The sequence below is a fragment of the Epinephelus moara genome, chromosome 24 (genome assembly GCF_006386435.1).
Source record: "Epinephelus moara isolate mb chromosome 24, YSFRI_EMoa_1.0, whole genome shotgun sequence".
NCBI classification, from domain to species: domain Eukaryota; kingdom Metazoa; phylum Chordata; class Actinopteri; order Perciformes; family Serranidae; genus Epinephelus; species Epinephelus moara.
In genome coordinates this window covers 49,386,455-49,405,828 of record NC_065529.1, presented here as the reverse complement: position 1 = coordinate 49,405,828, position 19,374 = coordinate 49,386,455, and the positions used below count along the sequence as shown (strand labels likewise).

Genomic DNA, 19,374 nt, shown 5'->3' with positions numbered 1-19,374 from the left:
AAAATTTAAAAAACAGTTTTTAAGGTTAAATAAGATGCCAGAGTGAATAAAATATCTAATCCAGTGGGAATATATTTTCTCCAGAGGCTAAACCCAGTGTCCTCAAATCCTGGAGACGCCCCTGACTCTTGTTACGCATACACATTTTACTGCAACACACTCCTGTTATATTCTGCCTATTTATGTAACTACTTTACATCACTTGCTTCATATTTTATGTGTTATATTTTCTCCTTTATTTTCGTTTAACTCTCTCCTAAAAACATACTTTTATTGGAAAGCATATCCTGACTTTATCTGAGCTGTCTATTTTTTTGCTATCTCATTGATTTTACAGCCCCTGTATTATCTTGATTTTAGCTTTGGCCTTCCTTATTTTATCTCTTACTAGATGACATTTTATGACATGATATGTGTTTTACTCTTCTTGCGTGTTAGTGTGTTTAGTTTTATTGTGCAGCACTTTGTAACTGTGTTTTGAAAGGCGTTATATAAATAAAGTTTATTATTATTATTATTATTGTTATTAATAATAACTTGCTCTGCTTAAATTTATATATTTATATTATTTTTGTTTCTCTGTGATTTTAATAATATTATATTTATAATAATAATAATTATAAAATAATGCTAATAAATCATAAATATCAAGGTGCTATGTTAGAGTCGTTTTCTTTATGCCAATGAATGCTCTTTCAGTTGTTGTTCACTTACAATTTAAATTTTTTTTTTTTGAATTTTGAAAACAATTAAAAAATGGAAACCTATCCTTTGGGCTTTTATTTTAAAAACCTCCACCGGAAGTGGCGCCTGTCTCGCGCTGTCACGGTCCGGGTTGTTGTCACATTTAGGTTTCTGAGCTTCATTCACATCAATCGATAAAAAGCGGCGGAGAGATGAGCGACCAAGACGAAGACCTCGGTGAGTAAAAACATGCTTTATAATAATATATGAAGTTTTATGTGGCGCTGAAAGTTTATCTGCTTTTTTTAAATGTTCACAGCGGGACAGAAGTTGGTAGAGCCCCTCCGTACACTCCGTGCTGGGGGGTTAATAAGCGGGTATTTAACAGGGTACAGGGTTAAACCGGGTTAGAAAGTCCACCTAGTTTGTCCTGTACAAGCTGCCGTCATGTTTCTAACCGTGTCAGTGTGTAAACTGTGGTTAAAGACAGTTTGTCTCAGGTGATCTCAACTTGTAGTCTCACTGTTTGGACCGCAGTTGTGTCCAGACTCTGTGGTTAACTGGTTTAACAGGTGAACACCAGTAAGATAACAAGACTGGATTTAAAAATAATAATACGATCATAGATTTTATTTATTGTGCCTTAAGTACAAAGCACAAGAACTTCACTGTTATTCCTCAGATATATTCCTTTACTCAGTGAGCCTGAAGACGTGCTGTTGTTCACCAACGTTAGCTGTAAGTTAGCTGTGGTATTAAAGGGGAACAAAGTCAGAATTTATACATATTATTTCCATGGTCTCAGAAAGTTCACTCAGTATTTGTTAACATTAGCTACTCTGTCAAAGCCAGAAACCAGAGAAGTTGGTCTCAAATTTGTGATGTCAGAGGGTTCAGACCAGAACCGCAAGCCAGACTTTTTGTCATAAGCTCCTTTTACACTGCCAGATTTTCAGCGAATGTTGACACACAGAGCCAGATTGGCGAGTTGATCCAAGGTGCCCAATTTTCCACCTCGTAGGGTAGTCATATTGGCAGAACCCTTTTAGTTTAAACAGACCGAGGTGGCCTTCCGCAACGGGAGGGGCTGTTGAAGACTTGTGGGAGGGGCTGTTGATGACGCCGCACGTGCGAGCCACTGGCTGTGGATAAACAGGAAACAGCTGATAGCAGGAATTAGCGAGCAGCTAGTAGCAAGAGGGAAACACAAACCTGACAGACACTGTAAAGATGAGCAACTGGGGAGACAAGGAATTGCGCGCCCTCCTTGTCCTCGCAAACGAAGAGGCCATTAACCGTCAGATGACGGGGACGGTGAAGAACGGGCCGACTTACGAGAGAATCGCCGAAGGACTGACCAGCCGCGGCTTCCCTCCCACGTCACTGTTTACGTCACACGCTGAGCTACACGTTTTGTTACTTGCTCACGCCCCCCATTGCCCCGAAAAAGGCACATTCTGTATAAACAAAAGTAGGTAGGCGGCATTTTGCTGCACTCCCCGATTTTGTTTTTATACTGCCAATGCTGAAAAAAGACTGATTGGGCTTTCCTAGACGGGTTGTCAGGTTGTCAAACTGCCCCTGAGTCATCCTAAAATATGCCTGTAAACGTCCATGATGGAGGAGAAGCTCCTGGACCAACTGGTGGTACTCCCCATGATCCAGCCTCTTTTTTAGGGTCTCATGCACCCACACAGATCTCTGTTTATCTGTTGACAGCCTCTCACCCTCAACCAGAGCTACAGACAGTACCCTCTGCCTCAACATGTCAGGATTTAACGACCATTTACTGTGAGAAAACAAAACAAAGACGGAAGATGGATTACACGGGAAGGTTGTCAGCTTTTCTGCTCAAAAAACTGACTTAAGTTTTATCATTATTAACATTTAACTTCTATTTCTCACAGAAATCACACACATGATCTACTGCTTTCTGTAAACCTTCTTTTGTTGTAGACATAATAATTGTATCATCTGCATACATTAGTACCAGAAGCTGGATATAACTATCTATCTTTGGGCTTGCAACCATTCTGTAGCAGGTAATCTACTAGGTCACTGATAAACAGAGGAAACAACAATGGCGATAGGTTTTCACCCTGTAAAACTCCTGCAAGAGATGCTAAACTCAGATGTAGTACATCAACAAACACGCATGATTTGATATTTTTGTACATATTCTTTAGTACATCTAAAAATTAGCCATTAATACCTGCTTTAAACAGTTTGTACCAGAGTGCATCCCTCCAGATTGTATCAAATGCTGTACTATAGACATTTCTAGGGCTGCCGTTTCAATGATGTTAACTGAACTGGAGGCAAAACCTGCCTCTCCCCCACAGGGCTGTAGGCTCCATAGGAGTGTTAAAATGTGTTTGTCTTGTTGTGTTATTGGGAGCCAGAATAGAAGGAGTCATGGCTCAAAACCAGCCGCCACTGCCCGTCAACAAAAACAAAGACAACTATGGTTAAATGTGATAAGACCAAAGGACTGGACGGAGGCCATCATCAAAAATGCTCACATGTGCAGCGCACACTTCATATCAGGTTAGGGAAAAAGTATTTCCTGTTGTAGGGATGAATAAGGTTATGTGTATTAAGGGTTATCATGTCCACCTCATCAGAAACTGGGGAGGGATTAAGAGGAATATTGGATTTCTCTGGAACGCTAACTTTTTAGCACATTAGCTAACGTTAGCTTCCATAGCAAAACAAACAAGTGTGGTCCTCCTTTGTAAGATTGGCTTCCTGTGACATCATCCATCCACTGAGTGAGAGCATACGGGTCGGCCAGTCTGGTCCCGTTGGTCAGTGTTTACTTATTCAAGTAACACTGGCGGTCCCGGAGAGTGAGTGACCTGACATGGTGCGTTGGTAAATTCAGTCTGACGCTCTACACTAAAATGAGAGCCCTGTTGGTGGAAGAAACGCAGCGTTATATTTCTACATGAATGAACCAACGGTTAAGTTAATCACACATTCACTCCGCTCGGCGCTCTGCTGCTCCGTCTCCACAGACAGAGTGTCCAGAGTGCGCTCTGCCACTCTGAGAGTGCGCTGCTCTGGATAACCCAACGCTACATTCAGACAGCGCTCCCAATTTATCAACGCTCCAGTTTGTGTCAGAGTGCGCTCCCGCACTCAGAATGAGTGTTTCTGAACGCACCACTCACATCATCTTCCTCCGTTGTCTCAAACGAGCCAACAGAACTTGTTAGCTAGCGCTAGCTAATGTCTGTGGAGAACTGTTTTGCCTCCAGCTAAGCCCCGCCCACCAAAAAACTGTCACACTGTTTACGAACAGTAAAAGGGTCTGTAGATGATGAAATAACATCTTTTCTTTTTAAAGTAAAACAAATTAGTTTCAGTAAGAAGATATGATCGATAGTGTAGTAGCTCCTTCTACATTCTGCCTGAGTTTCCCTCAGGACAGAATTATAGGATTATTATTAAACCAAGCACCCAGTGTACAGGGATAACACCTGAGTCTGAAATCTTGTTGAACAGTTTGGCATATAGGGGCGTGAATATACATATAGTGCTTTTAATGTACTCATTTAAGACTCTATCTAGTCCTGCTGCTTGTCCTAATTTTAATTTCAGAATAATCTCTGCGGCAAACAACAGTTTGTTACTTGCACGTTATGTTCAGCGAGATCATCTTGTTTTATGATTTTTGAAACAGAAATGCAGTCACCAGAAGTAAAAAGCTAACTTTAAGCTATAAACAAACTACATTGAGGTCACATGATTTAAGATCCCTGCAACAATGAGGCTATAAAGCTGATGTGATGATGTTCTGTAGTCTCATTTAGCTACTTAATTGCCTTTTTAAGACCCATGAAGGCTCCAAATTTCACGAGTTGAGTATTAGGCTACTTGATGTATTTGATGTCACAGAACAAAACATGAAAGTCTCTTTAGCGTGTGTTAACCACAGACCTTATGTCAGGCATCCAACCAAAAACCCATTCAAAAATCAATGACTTTGAGACGTGGGAATCAGGAGTGTGAAAATGCTAACTTATTTCCAGTTTTTAGGACTCATTCCTGCGGTGCTTTATAGACAATTTTACACTGCCTCATCATGGGAGTGTAAAAGGGACCACTATCCTCGCTGGAAAAACAGCAACAGGTCCTTAAAAAACACCCACGCGTGATGCCTAAAAAGCTGCTGGAAACGCACCAATGCCTCGCTAAAAATAACAGATTTTTTGTGTGTGTTGTGTCTCAAACAGTGGTCTGCTGTTTGACAGGCGTGTTGGTGTCACGCCATCCACCATCCCCTCCACCTCCCTGTGACAAAGTCAGCTCATATACTACGTCACTTTAGAGACACTGATATGATGCATATGAAACATGCAAATGTTATGTATTTGTAGTACAATGCCAACATTCTCTTCTGGTGACTGGGCTGTTGTAGGACTGGATGGATGGGCACGTCAGACACAGGCCCAGAGGCCTAAAGTGTCGGGCCCCCATGGCCTTCACCTGCAAAATGTCACTCAAAGGAACACGTACCGACCAGGGCAGGACTCAAAATGACCATGAAAGGACCACAGAGAGACGTAAAACAATAATAAAAACTGACACAAATTGACTCCAAACAGACACAAAACTACAAAAAAAGATGCACGTTGACGACCCATCCTGCCAGGTGGACTTTTACACCAGCATCGGCCCGTTTCCACTGAAGAAGTTCCTGGTACTATTTTGGGGGCAGGAACTTTACAGGAACGTCCTCTCGCTCGGCCCTCTCCACCGCCGTGTCTCCACTGAGAGGGCGGAGTAGGAGGAAGGTTCCTGTAAAGTTACCGGGCTCTGGATGTGACGTAATCGTTGTGCGACCATTTTGACCAGGGCGACGCGGCAAAGAAACAAACAAAGAAGAAGAACAACAAAGAAGAAGAAGCAGAAGTACGAAGCAGAAGAAGAAGAAAGCAGACATAAGAAAGACAATTAACATGGAAGGAGCTGAGGTGGTTGCTGGGTTTCTGGCGTGTCTCTTCGTTTACATGGCGGTGGAAGCTATGAATGAGAGGAGAAGAAGTCTGCTGAGTTTTAAAAATGCCGGCTATTTTGTCGCTTTCTGTTGACGTCACATCCCGCCTTGAGTATATCCAATCAGCACCAAGTAATCCCCAACCCCCAGCCAGGAGTCTTTCGGGGCCGTTCTGAGTACCTACTCCGAGGCAGGGACTTGTTTAGCCCGTGTAAAAGTTCTGGAACTTTGTCCTTCGGGGGTGGTTCCTGCGGTGGAGACACGCACCAACGGCCCCGGCCCCGTAAAATTACCCCGAAGTTCCTGCGGTGGAAACGGGCCTCATGTAACGAGCCAAACTGGCGGAGCCAAATACAGGACACATGCCGATTCATCTACGTCATCACGCTAATTTGAATACATTTTCCAGAACTTTGAGGTGTGGTGGAAACGCAAACCACACAGATTACCAGGAATTATTTTCCCAGGTAAATAAATTCCTGGTAATAAAAGTTCCTGGAAAAGTTGGTGGAAAAGGGGCTATTGTCTCATAATCCACCCATGCCTTTAGGCCACCACGTCATATTACCCGGCCCTCCACACAGAATGTGCACCCGCAGAATTCGATGACATCGCTGCAGATATTAATAAATATTGTCTATCACATGGCAAGCAAAGAAAAACATTCTGCAGAATTCCACGGATTTTATTCTGGATCTTAAAACTAAAAACATCTCAGATTGTGTTTGTGTCTGCTCAGTTCAACAGTCCGATCACTGGGCAGGTTCAATTTACTGATAAACAATGTTCTTAGTGCTGTGCAGAGTTCTTCAGGAGTATTTTAGATGCATTGTCCAGTCCAAGCCTCAGTAATCAGGCCGGCTTTGTTCTCCCCCTTTTTTTTTAACTCACATTCCTTCTCCTCGCCCTCCCCCCCTCCCTCCTGCTTTCTCTTTCTTCACTTGTCTCTCTCCTAATGAGTCTCTGTCTCCCTCCCTCCTCCTCATGTTGTTCTCACACTCCGTCCATCTCAACCCAGATCTTTTCAGGGAAACACCTTCTCGCTGATATTTTTATCCCTCAGCCAGAGGTATTGTGCAAAGCGTGACATAAGCACACTGACTCTGTTGTATTTTTATCTGCCAGGCAGCCAGAGCTTGAAGAAAACAGGGCTAATGAAAAACACTCTGAGGAGTAGACGTTGTTGGGCCAAAACATGACGCACACGCCAAACAGCCACATGGTGCCTCGGAAGTGTCTCAATCAGGGCGCTATTGTGTATATTTTTGTAATATTACACTGTTGTGTGAAAACATTTTATTCTTTGGTATTTTTCGTAGATTTATTTTGCTGATGTTGCAGACCAGCTGCAGTGAGTCAAAACTTGACTTAAGTTTAATATTACAGTTACACACCAGTGAAATACACTTACAAATAAATACAGTGATGTATGTATTCCCATTTTATTAAAATCAGACTGCTGGGGCGTTGGTAGCTTAGTGGACAGTGCCGGCGCCCCATGTATAGAGGCGATTCCTCGGTGCAGCGGTCGCGAGTTCGACTCCGGCTTGCAACCCTCTGCTGCATGTCATCCCCCCACTTTCTCTGTCTCCCCATTTCACACTATCCTGTGCATTAAAGGCAAAAAGCCCAAAAAATAATCTTAGAAAAAAATGAGACTGCTGCTGCTGCTGCAGGAGTTATCAGCTCTAGAGCCTGACCCATATATCGGTTGGCTGATAAAATCAGCCGATATTGGCCGATCACAGATGTATCAGTATCAGCGTATATGCTGCACAGTATGCACTGATGTGAAAACTTTTCTTTTTTTTTTTTTTTTTTAAAAATGTAATACAGAAAAAGATACTTGGGATTATTTATAATAGAGCTCGTAAGTTGCATGTTTCCGTTTACGGTACATGGGACCTTTAAAATCGATTTCTCATAATGTATTTCAGTGGCTAGATGAAAATTATTTTCTGGTCCCGTTTGAATTGTGCCATGAATTTCACATATTGTTTGTGAATTTTTAATATATTTTTTCGTGCAAAGAAGGCTACAATTTAGCGGGAAGAAGTTTGATACTATTAGGTTTTGTGTGAGAGCGCTGTTCTCGACGCGTATGATATATGTCACCACTTGCACTCGGAACATGGCTGTGTCTCTGGTACACTTCACCGCCTTCTTCCAAGGAGAGGACAAAAGCCTTAAGCGTGGCAAAAACCACTACAAGTCTGGACATGTGGAAAGTTTCAGCTACGCCAGTGGGGAGATGGTCGGCGTTGTCCATGCCAGTAGGCGAGAGCAGCGTTACAAGGTTTCGGTGAGTATTATGAGAAGTGGAGGGAAAGTGTGATGGGTCTGATGGGGGTCTACCGGAAGAGGCGTGACTTACGAGCTCTATCATTAAATCGCCACTGAAGTTAACTGTTTCAGTGCACTGATGTCATTTTTGACAGTACAGTTTATTGTTAAACTGTAAAATTTCCTGCCTCCATTATACATCTCGGTCACAAGTGATTGATTGCAAAAACACTTGTGTTTTTGTATAAAGTATATATAGTATCGACCAATATATCAGTATTGGAATTTTTACTCCCTAATATCGGTTTTGGAATCAGCAGTAGAGCAGGCGCCCCATGTACAAGGCTGTTGCCGCAGAGGCCCGGGTTCGAGTCCAGCCTGCGGCCCTTTGCTGCATGTCTCTCCCTCTCTCTCTCTCCCCCCTTCACGCTTCACTGTCCTGTCGATTAAAGGCAAAAAATGCCCCCAAAAAAATAAATCTTAAAAACAAAAATAAAAGTCAGCCCAAAACTCCAGTATCAGTTGGGCTCTAATCAACTATACAAATGTGAATTGAGGCTGATAATTAAGTGTATGTGTGTGTGGGTTATGTCAAAACTTCACATTAGTATGCTGGGAATGTTCACATAAATATGCTGCTGCTAATTACAGGAAATTTGGGCAAATTAAGTTATTTAAAGAAGTAGTTTGGGACATTTTCGGACATACACTTATTATGCTTCCAAGTAACTATTTTTAGTCTCTGCTGGCTGCCTTGCAATTGATCTTGGCCAAGAAATAGTTGGCACATAGCCTGCGGTATAACAGTGGTTTTACATGCCATTTTTGTGCAGATTAAGTAAAGAATATATGGTGTGTTAAACTTTGAGCTTTAGAGGTGCTTGGAAGTATTTTTTTGACCTGTGGACACAACCAGGTTGGCTGTTTCTACCTGTTTCCTGTCCTTATGCCAAGCTAAGTTGCCAACTGCTGGTGGTCATTTCAAACTTATGGTACAGACGTGACAATTAATCCTCTCAACTAACTCAACTAACGAGCGTATTTCCCCAAAATGTCAAACGTTCCCTTTGAAGGTGGAGTCTGCGATTCTGGAGAAAGATTTTTGATATTTGAACTCAGCACCCAAACAAATACAGCCGTCCTGTCAGTGCTCCTTCAGACGCTCCATGTCCCTCTAGCTCCCACTGCCCCTCTCTTTATACAGCCATGGCCTTTCCCCTGTCCCGCGCACGAGCATTAGGGCTGAGTATTGGGAACTGACACCTTCACACTCCTGCAGCAGCTACAGCCCATCCAGTCTGTGGTGTGGTGAAGTTGATGCTGGTGTATGGACAGAGTTTCAGTTTAAAAAGTGATGGCTATACTACACACCACTTCATTCACATTATGGGTATCAAATGAAGTACTCTGTTGTTATCGGTTTCATTTTAAGGGTACCAGTATTGGAATTATTCGACTGTGAGTAGATATTTGCTGCATTTGACAAAAATTGTAATGGATTGGAATCGCTGACTGCGACTTTAAGAACACGATTTACTATTTAGAGAACATAATTTTTAATTTAAGGGCTTATATCAAAGGTATTTTGGGAAATGTGATTAAGGGTTTTCTTTCCAGGACTGAGATGAAAAGATTGATATTAAAACTGAATTTTGACTTTTATCACTTTGAATATAAAGTTGCCATTTAACGCAGTAAAACCTGTCTGACAGGGAAAATAGTTTAAGTACGTGATTTCTAGCTTATGTCAGTGGAAAGTTACACATTCACAGTTTGTGGCTGTTTGCACAACAACATTGTTAAGAATTTATAGGAGTGGTCCAGCCCTGTGTTTATAACATGTGCTGACAGTTTTACTGGAGAGGCTCACATTTCACCTTTCACCACACAGACTGAACTCCATCTGCGATATGAATATGTTGGAAGAACATCCAGTCAGTTCACTGCAATACCAGTATGAACTGGTGACATGATCTCTGTCGTGTATGTGTGTTTCATCTTTAGTTTTTTATTTATAGTTTTTTATTTTAACAAAACAATCCCATAGGGCAGCACGGTGGTGTGGTGGTTAGCACTGTCGCCTCACAGCAAGAGGGTTGCCAGTTCGATCCCGGGTGTGGGAGCCCTTCTGTGTGGAGTTTGCATGTTCTCCCCGTGTCAGCGTGGGTTCTCTCCGGGCACTCTGGCTTCCTCCCACAGTCCAAAGACATGCAGATTGGGGACTAGGTTAATTGGTGACTCTAAATTGTCCGTAGTTGTGAATGTGAGTGTGAATGGTTGTTTGTCTCTATGTGTCAGCCCTGTGATAGTCTGGTGACCTGTCCAGGGTGAACCCTGCCTCTCACCCAGTGTCAGCTGGGATAGGCTCCAGCCCCCCCGCGACCCTCAAGAGGATGAAGCGATTAGAAGATGAATGAATGAATGAAAACAATCCCATCTCAAGGTCCACTAATTTAATTTTTCAGGTACTTTTAAACGTATCACATGGGCTGATGGAGTTTGCTCAGTTGTCATGGAGACATAACATGCCAGCTGAGTGGCTGTCATAACTTCATCAGTGGCACTTTAATGCCCCAGTCACAAAGAAAGCATTTTGCAACCTGCAAAACACAGGGAAGCAAGAGATCTGTGTGGGTACATGAGATCATGGGGAGTACCACCAGTTAGTCCAGGAGCTTCTCCTCCATCATGGACGTTTTCAGGCATATTTAAGGATGACTCAGGGCCAGTTTGACAACCTGCTGCCTATCGTCAGGCCTAGCATAACAAAAAATGAATACTAACCACGGGGAGTCTGTTGGTCCTGCTGAGCGACTGAGCACCACCAGTTTCTCCCGCATAATTTACAAACTGTAAACTTGTTGTCATGACCACCACAGAAGGCCCGCCTCTCAAATCATCCAGTTGGACAATGGGAAAAACACGAAGATGTGGGCCGCATTTCCACTCTGAGTTGCAGTTAATTTAGCTGGAGGAGTTCAGGCACAAACACCAGGCGCCTAGAACGCAGAAACGCATGGTGCATAGCAACTCACAAACAGCGAGCAAATAGCTTAATTCTCATTAAAAACGATAACAGAAAGCCACCTCCAGCTGCTGAAACGCTTTCTGTGTGATCAGGGCCTTTGGTTTTCCAATCCATGCTGGCTCATTGTCAGTTATCAGTAGTTTTGTTTAAGTGGTGTGCAGCAGTAATGTGTTCCAGAGTGAAGACAAACACTGAAGTTACTACATGAGGGATCTGTTCATCTGTGGAGCCTTTTGAGGCAGGCTCTGTTTACAGAAGTCACATGGGTCCTTTGAAGAGCAACCTTAAAGAAACAAAGGTGAACTCACACCCCAGGGTGTGGGTGGAAATAGTATTTGCACTGTTGGTATTGCAGTTGTTTGGACAATACTATGGGTGGGGTGGTCTGCTGCTGCACTGTCAGAGAGTGGAGGAACTGAAAGTGATCTATTATATACCACCTGCTCTCACAGCTGTCGAGACTATTTTCTTGTTGGCGCGTTGTCACATCTACAAACTGGAATATTCCTAGAAGGCACTGAGGTCATTCCCTCAACTGCACTGGTTTGGTATCTTGACTCGCTGTGAGAGGTGTGGTAGAAGGTGTGGTGATGCCTATCCAGTGAATTTTGTTGGCAGGAATGAGCATGGTCCGCCTCCCACCTGCTCAGAGCAGGTCGACAACTCAGTGCACTTTTGTTCAATAATGTCACGGTCACTTTATCTTGCAAAAACACACTCATAGAAACCTCTCTAAAATGTGACTTTCATTCAGATTTGATCTTTTACTATATACTAGTGTGGTAGCATGGGTATCAGAATACATGGTGTGTTTAATATGTTGATTGTTTATGACTGTCTGGTCTGTAACAGGAGCATAAAGGCAAAGAGATAACTGGACTACTGTGGACTGACTGGTTGTAGAACCATGTCAACGTACTCTATAGGTTAATCTACCCATGTGATCCAGAGAAGATCATGATGTGTTTCTCTTACGTTACAAGAGAGTAATAAATCAGAGCAGCTTGTAGTTTGTAAATTAGTGTTCTGATGTGTACTGATGGTCCACACAGTTTAATATATTCCGTGTTGCACTTGAGTTTGACCATGTTGTCGAGCTAGTTTGCTGTGTCTGTTCAGTAGCTGTCCATTAGTCACTCTACAGCAGGAAACAGCACTTCAGAATGAGAGCTCTGTGCCAGGAATTCACTGTGCTTCAAAATTAAATGTATTGTTTTTTTTTTTTTAACAAACTTGACGTGTTCACAAGTCACTTATGGTCCATTCAGAATGGGCCCATGACCCACTTTTGGACCATGACCCACCAGTTTGGAACCATTGGTGTAACCTGTTGTGTCCTAGGCATCTCGTCTGTTCTGTAACCAGTTTCCTGACAGCCTCTCCTAAAGAATGTTTCCTGCCTTCCTGCCCTTCCTTCCCGACAGAGATGCTGTCCACCCGTTTAAACATGTTGCAGAGGAGAATAAAGATTATTTACATTGTGATTATGACAAAACATGTTAAAAGAAATAAGTGAAACAGTGAAGAGACAGAAAGAAGGTCTGAGATCGACCTGAGGTTGATCACAGGTGGATGGAAACGCACCTGGTGAAGGAAAGAATAGAAAACATTTATCAAAAACCGCGATAGAGAAATGTTAGTAGGCCTATTATGCTGAGGTGCGTTTGATTTTACTAAGACACAGAGCCTCTTCCTCACCTCTTCCTCACCTCTTCCTCTCAGGTGCATTTGATCCAAACATACCAGAGGAGGGACCTTCAGCTCCCCCTCCTGGTTGGCTGGATGACATACATGGATACCAGGGCCACAAAGGAGGAGGTCAGTCTTCTGTTCTCTTGTCTTCTCTTTTGTTTTTTTTCCTTTAACACACCCCAACCTTCATCTGCATTTTTTCTTTGTGTTAATGTGCATGTCCAGTAGATGACAACCCATTGTATCCACCTCCCCCTGCCTACACCCCCCAGCCTGAACTCGACAAGAACACTTTAGTTCCCGATGTCAGGTAAATAAGATACTCTCCTGATGATTCTGTGATTTATCTTAATTAGAAAGGCCTCTCAACATGTGAGACAGAAATATGAAGGCATAATGGGTTAAAAGATGTACACAGCTGTGTGTGTTTGCTCCCCCAGGGTTCCAACGGTATCGGAGGATGTGGCCAGAGACGCGCTGCTCAAATTTGTGGAATCAAAATGGAGGTACAGCTCCAAACCTGCCAGGAACCTCACCTTCAAAGAGCTCAAACCCATCACTGTGTACAGGGTAGGAGCACAGATCTTTCAAAATGGATAGATAAAAATGTTACTTATGTGATATCAAACCTGGACCAACATGACATATTAAGCCTTGTTTCCACCAAACAGTTTCAGTCCAGTCCCTTTGGAACCAGCAGTAAGCCTTCAGACATGGTACCTAGACCCTCGGTCTGTTCAGACAGTCCTCTTAAATGTGGGCGGGGTTGTTGTCACTCACTGCTCCGTCCAGCACTTGCTGTATTTCCTCATCAGCGGTGACACAGATGGAAGTCTGCACCTGGTTTATCGTCCACAGAACGAGGCTGCACGCCCACATTTTCACAACAAAATAGAACAGGCTGCAGTGAGAGTCTCTCTCCATGGGATATTTAAAAATAGCAGCTTTGTGCATTTAGTCCTTCTCAGGCAAGCTCAGGGGTTTAGTGTTGCTGTAGCCCACAGGAACGATGCACTACAACACTTTTTTTTTCTCCAACTGAGGATTAGAATATATGACCTTCACATAATTTGGTTGTAATCAGTATATATTTGTAAGCGCTTGAAGATCCACTCATTACTAAAAGTGTCTGTCATCGTCATCAAGAGAGACAATAAAAACTAATGGAATGGTCAAAGTTGTCATATTGAAATTAAAGGTGTGTTGATGGATTCACATAAAATTACAAGTAAGCGTTCCACCTTAAAAGTTGCTGGCAGCCGGCCCAGTGAATTAAATTACTTTTCTCAGACAACAGCTGCTGTGAGAGGCAGCAAAATATCTTTTCATTTGAACTGAACTGTACGTCGAAACGGGGCTAAAGTGTGCATGTATCAACTAGTGCTTTGCAAAATGTTGACATGCAAATTTTGGGGATTCTTTGTTTGAGGGGGCCTTTGAACACTTTGTTTTATGGTGCGGACATACCAAACCAACATCAAAGAACTAGCGGTGATGAAAGCCAGCTGTTGCGTCACCTCACGTCACCCTGTGTCAGTTGCATTTGAACCCACTACATGGACTACATCCGACGGCCAAGTAGCACGTACGTTCTGCGCCTGTGTGAGAGAGAGCGGAGTGAGAGAGTGGTACATCCTGTCAGCCGAGGGGTTTCCTATCTGTGCAGCCGAGCACCGCAGCACCTCCACGGACTATTACATCCAGACGGTCCCGGTGTTTCCTCCTCAGGCTCCACTTCACTCAGCTGCCCGATAAACCCGCTGCTTCTTCCCACTTTAACCTGAATAACAAACCAGGGCTCGGTGCTCCGGTCGGATCCAAACGGAGAGCCGGGGCTAGCTCAGAGACTAGCGGAGGCTAAATGGCTGTGCTTCCCTCCGGTCATGCTGCGGCTAACGCTCCGCTAGCCGCTCCCAGCTAGCTGCTCCCAGCTAGCTCCGGTTTGTTATTCAGGTTAAAGTGTGAAGAAGCAGCGGGTCTGTGGGGCAGCTGAGTGAAGTGGAGCCTGAGGAGGAAGCACCGGTTAGCCCCGGTTTCACTACAGGCAGATTCACTTACTACAGGGGCGAGGAAATAAAACCTGAACAGCCAATCAGGGTGATCTCTCTCACCGATTCAACATGCTCAATTGGCTGAAAAGCCGCTGACGTCAACGCCGAAGTGCCGATGGTGCAGGACACACCGCAAAAACTAGGCTGACAGACGCTCACCGACGGCCCGACTTTGGTCGATGGCCGACCGTCGGCTTGGTGTGTCAGGGCCTTTAGAGCCAGAGTTAGGTGTCTTTCTTCTGTAGCTCCAGCTGTAGTGATGGCAAACCTCACCACAGTGTGTAGTCCTGTGAACTCTGCACTTTGTACATTATCCTCTGATTCAAATCATGACCTGGAGAACTGATGGACAGCCACCGTAACATCATCCATTGGTTTGTGGACTCCTGTTTTGAAGCTTCGAGTTTGGTATTTTGGCCATCGTCATCTCGGATATTTTGAGCCAGAAATAACCCTTTTTGGACGAGATGGTGGAGCTAACCCTCATGCTAGCTGATAGCTAGGTTAGTATGGTGCATTTACAGCTATGGTCAATGGTGATAATGCTAATGCTAATTTTTGCTTGTGAAAAACAAGCTAAAAAGCATTAAAACAAAAATAATTACTGGAAAAACAGAATATCCGACTCCTCAGAGGGTTTTTTAGTACAATCAAAAGCTGAGCAAGACTTTTTTAGGCGACCAAAACATTACAATTAACTTTCATGAACTGAAAACACGCTGGAGTAGCGACAGCTACAGCTACGCCCATACTCTTTGATTCTAGGGTTACGCCATGGTTACGTTACGATAAGATATACTTAATTGTCCCTGTAGGGAAATTTGTCTTGGACTCAGGAGCTGCACAAGTTTTGCTGCCTTACAATAATTGTTCAGAAGAAATTAAGCATACACCAAAAAACACATACTACACAACAGGTTACCTAACCAACATTGTCACCGTGGTAAGCATCTTGTCAACAGATGGCATCTACCTGTCACTCAAAGCGGCCGCACCCTTAATTATGTAAAACTATAAGCCTTAATAACATTTAAACAGATGAGTTATCTAAGAATTGACCCCCTGTATGGTTGTCACTCACAGGGAAATTATCTGTAGAAACCAAAACCGTTTCTGCACCAGGCTGTAAACATGTTTATTTGTCCTGTAAATTTGGGCATTTCAACATGAGAGTTGACTCGCTCTTGAGTCAGCCTCAAGTGACCATTAGAGGAACTGTAGTTTTTGGCACTTCTGCATCGGCTTTGTACTCCAGCCTTGATGCTGCCACGAGGCATAACTGATGTTTTTAAATGTCTAGGTGCCATTCAAATGCAAACCACAGACAATTAGTACAGAGTGTTTATATACTGAAATAAAACACACCTCTCCAGAGTCTGCCTCAGCTCTCAGGGAGATCAGCAAACACAGGATTTTTAAGGAGTTTAAGTTCTTCTTTTCACCACTGCGTAGTGCATGACACATGCTCCCATTCATCCAGTGTTTTCTGATTATTTTCCTTCTGCAGTATCGACTGGAGACCTACACTGAGACCAGAACCAGCGCCTGGCAGTTTGAATCCTACAATGGTAAAACTTGAAAACTCTGAACTAACAAATTACTTACAAAACTTGCTGTTTTCATGGATGACAAGATCAGCTGTCATTCTCACCAGACAGTATTTGTTTTAGTTTAGATCAGTGGTTCTCAGACTTTTTCTGTCATGTCCTGCTTCAGAAGCCATTAACAATAATCGGGGAAGCAACTGATAAAAAATGATCTATGTTGAAATTTAGTGAAATAAAGGTCAGCATGACAGCATCAGCAAACTCTCTACCTTTACAAATCATATCCACTCAGCTTAAATCCACTTCATATTTTTCCCCTGATCACTGATGACCCACCTGCAGTGTCTCTGTGCCCTCCACGGGGGGCCGCCCCACAGTTAGAGACCCAAAGTTAGATTAATCAGCACTGTTAACAGTACCACTCTTCACTGAAAATGTCGTCCCACTTTTTTGGCGTCAAACAGGACAGGTGGTTGATGGTCCTCAGTACGGTATGAGCCCTCCACCCTGGGACATTCCTGTTACGATGCCTCAGAGATACACAGACAGGGTGGAGAAGGTCCGCGTGCCACACTCGTCCTTTGTGAAGGTACAGCTCTTTTCCTGTTTTGCTGATTGTTGTACTTTTTTATTCTTTGTATCAAAGCAATGTGCAATGTTTCTGTGTGTGTGTGTGTGTGTGTGTGTGTGTGTGTGTGTGTGTGTGTGTGTTTTAGCCGTGTCACAAATGCAACGGCTGTGGAAGAACTCGCTGTGGTAACTGCCATGGAAGAGGCCAGGTGAGATCTCTTCTTTATAATTGGGATTTACTTAAAGGTTCTGTATGCATCTTTTTACATGTATTAATCATTTTTTATCACTGATGAAGAATGTGTTGTAACATGACTAAAAGAATGAGACCTTCTCCGACTTTTCTTGGTTGCCTGTAACAGCCTGTGGAGTGATTTCTATGTGAGGGACTCAAGACAAATTCACTGGGAAAATCCAAAGGACGTCACATTAGGTGCACTCTTGAGTGCCTTGCCTCTCCTCAGCTCATCTACAGTGCCAACAGTATGCAGCACTAGCTAACGTTAGCTTAGAAATGGAGTCCATTAACGTAAACAAACAATCTGCACCCACCAACGACTAATCAACTAATTGTTTCAGCCCTAAAACTCACTGACAGTGTTTCAAAAAATGTACAAAGTTCTACAGTGACCATTGGTGTACAGTCGTAGCTTTGTGTCATATGATATTTTATCAGCAGTAGATCATTTTACAGTGTAGTTTGCATCAGATATAGTTGTAAAAAACATTTTTTTCTTGCAGGCATGATCCTTCAACAGATGGTAAAAACAGGACAAGACCTACTGTACCCCACTGTAGCTTTAGGCAGTAGTCACAGACTGTGCCTGCAGAAACAGCATGGTTTTATGATAATGTGAAAATAATGCCACCTTTGTTAGGTCACACTTCCTGGTAGACACTTACTACATACTTAACTCCTCATCCCCTTTTCACAGAAGCGCTGTACGTTCTGCCACGGTCACGGTCGTTCCAGGAACAAGCCCTGCTCCTCCTGTCATGGCCGAGGTCGCAGGAGGTGGGACTCTGTTTGCTTTCTTTCCTGTCTCTCTGTCTGAATTTCCTTGTCCGTCTTGCAGAAGCGTTGCTTTAGCTGCCATGGCTCAGGGTACAGGAGGCACCCCGGGAATCACAAGCGCTCCTCCGGGAAGACACGTTGTACATCTTGTAGCGGGAGAGGCCGTAAGAGGTGAGAGAGGAGACCCGAGAACGCTGACGAATAGAGTCGTAGCCATGGGATGAGAGCTGGTAGGGTAGAGTGGAGTCTTGCTCTGATTTACAACTTACACATTGTGCAGCAAACATGTGAACATTCCACGCCAGTGACCCAGGCATTTATTGACGGTCTGTTTGATAAATGCATCTCCTCCGTCTTCCTGTCTCTTCTGTGCCAAGATGTGAGGAAGATATGTGAATGACTGATGCGAGGAATCATGTTTCCCTCCATAGACTGTATAAAAGAAGTGGATGTAGCCACCATGACGTCATTTTGACATTCGCCATCTTGGCTTTTTGGAGGCGAACCCCCGCTCATGAAGCCAAAAGGGTTCAACTTCTTGGGTATAAAATTACCCTGATCTTCTGCATCGTGGGGCTCAAAGAGCAAAGTTTAGCTCTCTGCTAACTTGAATGGGGATGAAATAATTTAATTGTGTGGCTCTTCTCGACTTTTGAAATGTAATTGGACCAAATGGATCAAATTCCAATAGTGACATGTGGTATTTCACCGGGGTTGGGATGCTCACAAAAGTCTATCCACGTTCCCAAGTCATTGGGAAAAAGTCTTTATGGCCCCATGGCATCACATGATGGACCTAGACATTGTAATTATGTTGATTTTCCACAACAAAACTGTGCTTCCAAGCCTGGTGCTGTTCCGAGGGGCTTGGCCTGAAGTGACCACAAGGGATGTGCCATATCATCTTGTTCAGGATAATACTGGTTTAATTTGTAATATCATGTGATTCTCGCAATATTTCCACTTGTTGACATATTGATGTCATGCTGTTACCCACAACAAGCATGGCTGAAAGTGAAGTTATTACCAACTTCGCAGTGGTTCCAAAAAGAGGAGCAGCTTCAGTGGTGCAGAATAAACTGTGGCGTCCTGAATGTTTTATGAACAGCCCCGGACTTCTCAGACTCTTTTAGCGACTCACCGCTCAGAGGGAATCATTCAGCGGCTCCTCTGGCAGCAGCACAGCGTCTCTCCCTCTCCTCTCTCGCCGTGCACACACAGGACTCAGTGTCGTCAAGTGATTTTGTCTTAAATCTTTGGTAACGTAAACCTACCTGACGCTCGCGGCTTGACATTTTTTTGCAATTCTATTTTATTGAATTTATTTATTTATTTTTAACTAGTCCATACCCACTGGTAGCTTTGTCACCTTCTACCTATGCCAGTCCTCAGTGCCTATGTGCAGTTTCACATAGATTGACCACGTCAGTGAGTAGAAAAACGTGGGACAGACAGAATGACTGACTGACAGAATGACACACTGACAGTTTCCGTGATTATGT

The 19,374-nt window shown here is 43.5% G+C and overlaps 1 protein-coding gene across 4 annotated transcripts in view; it reads left to right on the top strand.

Annotated features, from left to right (window-relative positions):
* The first annotated feature begins 805 nt into the window (after window positions 1–805).
* ssuh2.1 (ssu-2 homolog, tandem duplicate 1) overlaps window positions 806–19,374 on the top strand; it is a 23,712-nt gene continuing 5,143 nt past the window's right edge. Inside the window, exons 1-8 of one of the 4 annotated variants that reach the window (XM_050037711.1) lie at window positions 806–921; window positions 12,720–12,815; window positions 12,918–12,999; window positions 13,130–13,259; window positions 16,248–16,308; window positions 16,752–16,876; window positions 17,004–17,066; window positions 17,934–18,043. In XM_050037711.1, coding sequence (XP_049893668.1) covers window positions 897–921; window positions 12,720–12,815; window positions 12,918–12,999; window positions 13,130–13,259; window positions 16,248–16,308; window positions 16,752–16,876; window positions 17,004–17,066; window positions 17,934–18,043 — 692 coding nt within the window. In that variant the 5' untranslated portion in view covers window positions 806–896. Of the gene's footprint in view, window positions 922–12,719; window positions 12,816–12,914; window positions 13,000–13,129; window positions 13,260–16,247; window positions 16,309–16,751; window positions 16,877–17,003; window positions 17,067–17,792; window positions 17,873–17,933; window positions 18,044–19,374 lie in introns of all 4 variants that reach the window. The other 3 variants (XM_050037713.1, XM_050037710.1, XM_050037712.1) reach the window with 3 other exon arrangements.